This window comes from Theropithecus gelada, chromosome 6 (assembly GCF_003255815.1).
Source record: "Theropithecus gelada isolate Dixy chromosome 6, Tgel_1.0, whole genome shotgun sequence".
Classification (NCBI taxonomy): Eukaryota; Metazoa; Chordata; class Mammalia; order Primates; family Cercopithecidae; genus Theropithecus; species Theropithecus gelada.
In genome coordinates, this window is record NC_037673.1 from 171,662,709 (window position 1) to 171,671,000 (window position 8,292).

Below are 8,292 nucleotides of genomic sequence, written 5' to 3' on the forward strand. Positions count from 1 at the left end.
ATTGTAGAGACCAACCCCCCACTTTACTTTCAAGGAATGTAAAGCAGCCTGTCCATTTTTTTTTTAATGAAATAAAACATCTTGCCCTACAATTCAGCCTTCCTAGGTCCCACCACCACTGCCATTTTGCTAGCATTTCTGCCAGTGGAAGCATGAGAAGTAGTATCACTTCTGAGTATGCAGCTTAGGGCAGATCCTTTTCGATGGCTGAAAACATTTACCCATTTTGAAAGCTGGTAGGGTCTGTATTCTATGAGCATGAGAAAAATTCCAACTGGCTTTGTATATTTTCTCATAGTGATTAGAAAGTTAAACCCTTTTAAATCAGAGATTATTCTTGAGCTTCTAATACTATTTAAATTACAACTCCCAAATCTTGAATGATGTAACAGACTAAAGTCCAAATGCTGCTTTTTAAATTCTGTGCATCACACGGAAGTTACTTAACGTGACAGAAGGCAACATAGATTGGCCTGGTAACAAAATCTTAGCGATTTTGTCTGTGCTAGAATGCTCACCATCCTCTCAATCCTCCATAAAATAAACAGGTTGATTTGTCATCATTTATATCCAGGAAGTCTCAAACATATCCATAGAGATGCATCTAATCTATATAGTACTACAATTTCATAGCCCAGAGGGCTCAATCCTTCTCATGACCAAAGTAACCAGATCGTGCAAAGCAGTAAGTCCTAAATTTAACAGCCGGCAGGCCATCAACTCATTTATTACTCCTGAAACAAATTCTACAAGATAAAGACATTTTAAGAAGAAAATGTTGTGGATAGATTTATTCAATCAGTATCTAGCGGTAACTGAAAGCAATTTTCTTAACCACACAGATATAAAAAGCCACTTGCTTTTGGAGTACCAGATAACCGCAGCAAAAGACAATAGTGTCTGGGAAAATCCCAAACCACCTGTACTCTGCAAGTCATTTCCACTTGCTTTAAGCACGCATACGACAAGTCAAGTATATAGCAAATCCATTATTACTAATGCAACAAATATTGTGATTAACCCCTTCAAAATAGAGATCTTGCAAAGAATCAGTGAGCACATCTCAGTGCTCAGAGCTCTGATAGGCATTAACTTCATTTTAACCCTCCCAAGAACCTGCATATTTATTTCAGTTTCACAAATGGGCAAACAGGCTGAGAGGCAAAGGCGTAGGGCTATGCTCACACAGGTAGCTGCAATTCCTATCTGAAATGTCAGCCCTCCCCTGCCTGAAACAAACCCTGAGCTTTTTTACATTCCAGGCCCTCAGCTGTGGGCTGGCTCTGGGGGAAGGAGTGGCTGACATGCTGCTGGTGTAGGCCTGGATATAAATCATGATGGAGTCCCCAGAGAGTAGAGAGTTCAAAAAGTCACTGAAGTTAGACTACGTATCAATTTGCTTTGGGGGGCAACACCCCCACTGAAAAAGTTAATGCAGAGGTTTTGCTCCTCCCATTTAACGGCTCAGGATAACTGAGGCTCAGAAAGCATGACTTGCTTAGATGCCAAGAGAAACCAGTAACTTTCCTGAATGAAGCCTACCCTACGCATTGAAACCCAGTGTTCAATCCCCACTTCCACAAAACTTCCTGCTGTGTCAGTGACCAATAAGACCTGTGTATCTAGTTGATTAGGAAAGATGCCTTCTTGGATGGAGAGGGAAAAAAAAGCCTCTCTTTCAAGCTGCCTTAATCTTGGTAAAGTGTTTCACATATATTTAGAATTATTAAGGCTCACAAATACAGTTAAAAATGAAGTGAATGTCATCTTGTAATTTCACTTTTATAATTATAAATCAAGTTCTCTGAAAGGTTCTTTGAGTAAAATTAACATTTCGTAAGATGCCCTTTATCAATCCAATATGCCAGGAATCCAAAGTATAGTCTCACGGAAGGTGTATTGAATGTTATAATTATTGAACATAATTTCTAGACATATCACTCATTTTCACTCTTTTGCCAAGGAGATAAAACTGTAAAGGCTCCTATTTCATTGGTTTGACAATTCTGCCTGTGCATTGTAGCTTGTGTTGCTGAGCTTCCAATTTAAAAACAAAATTAGGCTTCAAAGAATAAAGATACCCATAAAGTTATGAAACAGAGAGAAAAGACATCATGCTTTATGGGTGCTCATTCTAGATATGTTCATTATATGCCAAAGCCCAGAGAAGGCAAATTCGGAATTTAAAAAGACACCATCTGTTATGTGATGTTCCAAATTACACACTTAACCCTTAATTTCTATATCACCTGCCGTTTAGCTGTTCTCTTTCCTCAGTACAGGAAAAAAAAATGGCTCAGCATATTAACTGAGTAGCTTTGGCAGGACCTATGGATGTGCCTCATAAGACATTTTGGTAAGCTCAGCATCACAACCTGTATATTCTGTCCAGAAAAAAAAATTGTTATATTTTACTTTTAACACAACCATCACATGTACGATGGTTGCCATCAGCTGAGAGGCTACAACAACCCAGTAGCAAGTCGTGGTCTTTTCTGAAATGTTTATTTTCTTTAAAATAGGCTTTTTGAAAGAAAAAGCAGAGATTTTAGAAAGTTTTAAAATCTGTGAAATGAAAAGTAAAATAATTCCTCAAGTAATTCCTCTTTTCAAAAAAAATTATTAAGACAGAAGACAAAAGAGTATATAGCCCAAATCAGAAAACATTTTCACTCGAAATATTCAAAGGCAACATGTGCCATATGTAACAGAAGAAACTCCCATTAAAGAAAAAATATATATATACTTGAAAATGCCTGTGTTTCCTTCCTTGTAGATCTGAAATGTTCTAGTTTTAAAAACACGTTTAGCAAACGCAACACAGCTCATTCAGGGTTGATTTGAGTTCACAAAATATTTTTATTATGTGTAAGAAAGCATACAGCCAATAAAATTCAGAAAACATTCACAATACATAAATAACACAGACCTGATGCAGGAGATATTTTTCAGATTTTTTTGCTTTTCACGGATTGCATCTAAATGTTAAGTTCATTGCTTATCAAGAAGAATACTTTGTAAACATTTCAAAGAAACTCTGTTGAAATGCCTCACGAGCTGGCATCTGGCAAGGGAGGCTTATGATACTTTTTACAGTCCGGGTGATGATGCAGGAACTTGATTCCAAAGCACAGAGAAAGGACTAGCATTTGTCAAAAGAGATGCTGATGGCTTTAGGGGGCTCAATACCCCCAAAGGGAAGGATTCTTCTGTTTCTCCCACCAACAGAAGCATCTGACTCAAGGATGATAATGAGGCACTATTCGTTAGTCAGTATACCATTAACATGTAAAGACTTCTTTAAAACTCAGCTCTAAATTCAGATTGAAGCACTACAAAAAGTAGCCCCACTGAGTGGCTTGGTTTGACCTGGTAAGTTGGAAATGCAGGGTTTGAGTCTGGTCCCTTAGTGGGACTGCTGTAACCCACTGTCCTTGCTATGCATCTCTCTCCAGGAAAGCCATTTGTCTGGTTCAGAAAAACTACCTGACACGTGAAATGAGAAAAGATGGAGAGGGCCAATTATTTTACATAAATACAAAGCAGCGTATACTTTTCATTACCAACTAAGATCATAAATTTAATGCTGGGATCCTCTTAAGCTGGCTTTTATTTAAGATATTTACAGAATTGCAAATTCCCCTGGGAAAGTCATTTAAAACATTTTGAACACAGTAGTAGCTGTTTTTTTTTTAATTTTTCAAAATCTTTTCAGAAAAGAAAGCATTTATAGCATTTGTCAATTCTCACCTTGCATTTATTTGTATCCATGAATTTTAAGGAATCATTTCAACTTTATTCTCTTATCTATCAGTTTCTGCTATGTTTCTAGAAGTTACATGAACATTTAGAATGTCACAGAATCTGTGTGTTTGTTTCATTGACTTATAAAGTGCTAGTTAAATGGCCAGAAATGTGGTTGTAAGGTCTTGGATAAAGCTCATTAATTTATCCTATTAAATATGATAAATATAGATTTATTATATAATAAATTAAAAATATCCATATATACAATAAATAAATAGAACCAATATCAACAAAACATCTCTCAATTCTGGAGAAAATTTTCATTCCTACCGTGAGGCTCAATTAATGTTTTAGAAATAACGTATGAAGGCATGCACCTACCTTTACAATCTGAAAACTTTGCTTGGAACAGTGTTAGCACCTGTTTGTATACAGCAAACTCAACCCATCTCATTTTCTTCCCAGAAAGATTTGATTTTAAGTGAAGCTGTTCACTGTTGATTCTTTGCCCTATTTTGTAAGTCCTAAGATAAGAATAAATTTCTAAAAACAATTCTGAAGCCAAAGACATGTCCCTTGTGGCTCCCCATGTTTGTAGTGTCCCCGTTTGATTGACTATGAACAACACGGGAAATACACTGGAATGTATTTGAAAATAGAGTTAGTTGTGTGTTGGAAAGCAGCAGAGGGCTCTCCTGACACCTCAGAGTCTCACCATACCTTAGTTTCTTAACAGCAAGCCCCAGAGCAAGTTCCTCTAGCTTTTGGGATGAGCATGTGTGGCAGGATTCATCTGGGAGTTCAAGTTGGGTGCTGTCCGTTTTGTGTGATGGGTTGGATCTTCTCCAGAGAGACGTCAGTGTCATAGTCCAATATGACCGATAGGGCTGGGGACAGCTTCTCCAAGGGTCTGGCGATTCCAGCTGCCTCCTCCTTTTTCAGGTCCTCAGAGGAGCCCACAGCATGTGGAATCAGGTAAACCAGATTGCACTCCTTGGAGATAGAACCTCGTGGCTCGTGATGGCTGGAAAACATCGCGGCCCCATTGTTATTGATACTCACCGTCTCTATGGCATTATTTGTCGCCGGGCAAAGTCTGTAGCATCCTAAGAGGGTTGAAAATGCCTTCCGAAAATCAGCATTAAAGGCATAAATGATGGGGTTCAAGGATGAATTAGCCCACCCAAACCACACAAACACGTCAAAGGTGATGGAATCGATGCAGAAGGGCTGCGTCTCCCCAGACCCGCAGAACGGCAAAATGCAGTTCAGGATGAAGAAAGGTAGCCAACAGCACACAAACACGCCCATGATCACCGACAGAGTCTTCAGGACTTTAGTTTCTCTTTTGAAGGACATCTTAAAAGAACTTTCTGGTTGAGAACATTCGACAGGCTTTCCATTACCTGTGGTGGTCTGGCAATTCTTGGCATGGACTGCTGCCCTCTCCAAGGCCGCAATGCGCCGTATTTGTTTCTGAGCAATCCTGTAGATCCTGGTGTACGTGACAATCATGATGGCCACAGGGATGTAAAAACTTATTACAGAGGATGAGATGGCATATGTCCTGCTGAGGCTGGAATCACAGTTGTCTATGGTCTCAGCCAGGGAAGTGGCATTCCCATCAGAGGGGCTGGTGGGTTTTGCCTTGTGCCAGCTGAGCTGCACTGGGATGAAGGAGATGAGTACAGACAAGGTCCATGCCACACTGATCAGGATGAAGGCTGCCTTGGGGGTCATCTTTCTCTCATACCGGAAAGGGCTGGAGATAGCCCAGTACCTGTCCACGCTGATCACACAGAGGTTGAGGATGGACGCGGTGGAGCACATGATGTCAAAGGCCACCCAGATGTTACAGAAGGACCCAAAGGGCCAGAAGCCAGCAATCTCAGCCACTGCTTTCCAGGGCATGACCAAGACGGCCACCAAGAGATCTGACACAGCCAAGGAGATGACAAAGAAGTTGGTAACCTTGGACCGCAGGTGTCGGAACCTGATAACGGCAGCACAGACCAGCGTGTTCCCCAGGAGCGTGGACAGGATGAGCAGCGACAGGAAACAGGCAGTGAGGATACGAACAGAGAAGTCCCTCTCCACCACCAGCCCAGTCCCGTCCATGGCAGAGGTGTTCAGAGTCCTCATCTTCCTAAGGGAAAGCACATCAGGGGCTCTGACACCCCTCAAGTTCCTAAGCAGGGAATAGGGGTCAGTCAGATTTCCAGGAGTCCTCCCAACCAGGCAGCCCCTTGCACAGCCCTGTTGCTTCCCTGGCAGAGGACTTCACCAACATTCCATCAGAGGACTGCTTGAGTGGCAATCCAAGTCAATCCTGCGGACTGTCACTCTTGATTTCTACATTTGTCTTCTGACTCCCTTGCTGCAGGTCACTGTCCTGGGCACCAGAAAGCCCCTGAATTCCCCCAAATAAAGTATTGGCTTTTTAGCATGTTCTAAATCATCAATCCAGTGACTCCTGGGCCTCTGCTCTGCTAGTCAGTTGCAATCACATTTCGGGGCTGTTGCTTCTCTGGTGATGACAGGAAATTCTCCGCTTCTGAGACACAGCTGAAAATACATGTCTTCTCGCTCCTCCAAGCCGCTGGCTCCTCAGCAGCTCTCCAAACGCCTTAAAAAGCAAAGAGAAAACACACGGTCTTTCTCCAAGACTTAAGCAGATCGCATCTTTACTCACGTCAAGCCCAACCTAATAATCCCCAGAGCAAGCCCGTCCCAGCCACCTACCTTGCCTTGGGGTCGTCTCTCTCAAAGCCCCTGGAGCTTGGAATGTGGACTTCGTCAGGCGCAACGGCTCTGAAACGCTGAGGAAGCGCGTCTGAGCCCAGTCAGCTGCGAGCAGCAGGGGTTCGGCTCCCGGTGCGCAAAAATCGCCGGGGTGCGTTTGGGGAAAGGATCCCACGCCAGGTACCCAGAGAGGAGGCGCCGCCCCACTGCCTTGAACAGCTAGGTATTGTTCAAAGGGCACTGGACCCAGGCTAAGGGCTCCTGGGCGCTCGAAGCTTCCTTGGGAGAGAGCATTCCCAGGACTGGTCCCCTGGGCAGCTTCTTTTCTCGGCTTCCTTTCGAGAGCCCAGAGCCTTGGCGAACCTCGGGCGGCCTTCAGCCCTACAGGGCAGGGCCCTGCGCCTCCCGGCAGAAACTGCCCGCGACTTCTCAGGAGCCTGTGGCAATGCGAGGCAGCGAGCCGAGCTGGCACCAGCAGGCGCACGGGCCGGCGGGGTTCCCGCGGGGCACAGCCCACCCCGCCCGCGCGTCCCCTCCCCTGCCCTGGGGGCGGTCCTCGCTTGACAGTCAGAGTTGCGGGCGACAGCCGCACGTGGTCCCCCTGGATGGTTCTGCGGGCGAGGTGGGCGGAGGACGCCCGGGTGAGTGCTTGCCCTCCTTGGTTATCTCGCCAGTCTCCGGAGCTCAGCGCAGCACGCGCAGGGCCGGCGAGACAAATCCGATGTCAGAACCTCAAGTAAGCTTGAGTCCCCTGAAAGCAAAGCTCGGCCCCGACATCCAGCGCCTCTTGGGGTCAACCCCTAGCCCGACCCAAAGCCATAAGCGAGCAGGAGCCCCCCATTCTCTGCACACCAACTCCCAGAACTGCCGGCCGACGTCCGACCTGCGTTGTCTCCAAGTGCCCCCTAAGTAGGCTGAGAGATGCCCGTGGGCGCCTGTACTCACCGCTCGCAGGGAGGGCGCGGCGCAGCGGCGATCCGGGCCAGCGCGCGCCGCTGCGCCACGAGGGGACACACTCCTTCTCCGCCCCGGTGGCGGGCGCGTCCCGGCTGCGGTCAACGCCGGACTGCAGCGAGTGCCCCGCGCCTACCCAGCGCCCCAACCCGAGCGCCGCGCGCTCCGTGTGCCCGGGGCGCCCTCTGCCGGCGGCTGCGACTTCCCGAGACCCCGCTGTGCCCTCGCAGGGACCAACCTCACTCACAAGCGTTCCAGCGACCGCCAGGGGCCCGCGCCGCGGCTCGTTTTTCCCAGTCCATGACTGCCAACCTGAAAACAGGGAAGCGGAATCTTCTTCACTCAGGGCTCCTCCGCTTGAAATACCCCGAAAAAAGGACATGGGTGAAAAACTTTACTTTGCTGGCATTGTATTCGTGAACCAATGTTTCCTCCTGTGCGCCCACTGCGTTCAAACCTGGGGTGCCAGAGCAGGCAAGACGCAAGCCTTGCTGTCAAAGAGAAAGGCAGAGCGGGCATTGACTCGGCAGCATCCGTGTTGCCGGTGCACTCTTTACGTTGTTCCCCCGTTAAAACAATCCTTCCCCCGCTCCGGGGCCGGCTCATCCCGCTTCGCCCAAGTGGAAATGCGGCTCAGAAAGGTAGCGGGGCCTGCTCAAAGTCACGCAGCTAACACGGGAGCTGCGCCGCTGCCCACCTGTTCTTTTAACTCAGCACATGTGGTATAGGAACCCACAAACTGGAAACTTACCTACAGGGCTAAAATACAAGGAAGAGCCATATGGAGGCAGCAGGGCCTGGTGGAGAAGGAGCCCCCAGCCTCTCCTGGTTGCCCCAGGCAAGCTCACA

The 8,292-nt window shown here is 46.3% G+C and overlaps 1 protein-coding gene across 1 annotated transcript; it reads right to left on the reverse strand.

The window, feature by feature from the left end:
• Window positions 1–3,479: 3,479 nt before the first annotated feature.
• Window positions 3,480–7,581, reverse strand: DRD1 (dopamine receptor D1). Its single transcript, XM_025388607.1, has 3 exons — window positions 7,435–7,581; window positions 6,490–6,926; window positions 3,480–6,373 (listed from the first exon to the last, which is right to left on the reverse strand). The coding sequence occupies exon 3, from the start codon at window positions 5,887–5,889 to the stop codon at window positions 4,549–4,551; it is 1,341 nt and encodes a 446-aa protein (XP_025244392.1). The 5' UTR covers window positions 5,890–6,373; window positions 6,490–6,926; window positions 7,435–7,581; the 3' UTR covers window positions 3,480–4,548.
• Between the last annotated feature and the right edge of the window lie 711 nt (window positions 7,582–8,292).

What these genes read in the sequence shown, in the direction of transcription:
- DRD1 (XM_025388607.1), bottom strand. Translation starts at nt 5,889, where the DNA reads ATGAGGACTCTGAACACCTCTGCCATGGACGGGACTGGGCTGGTGGTG.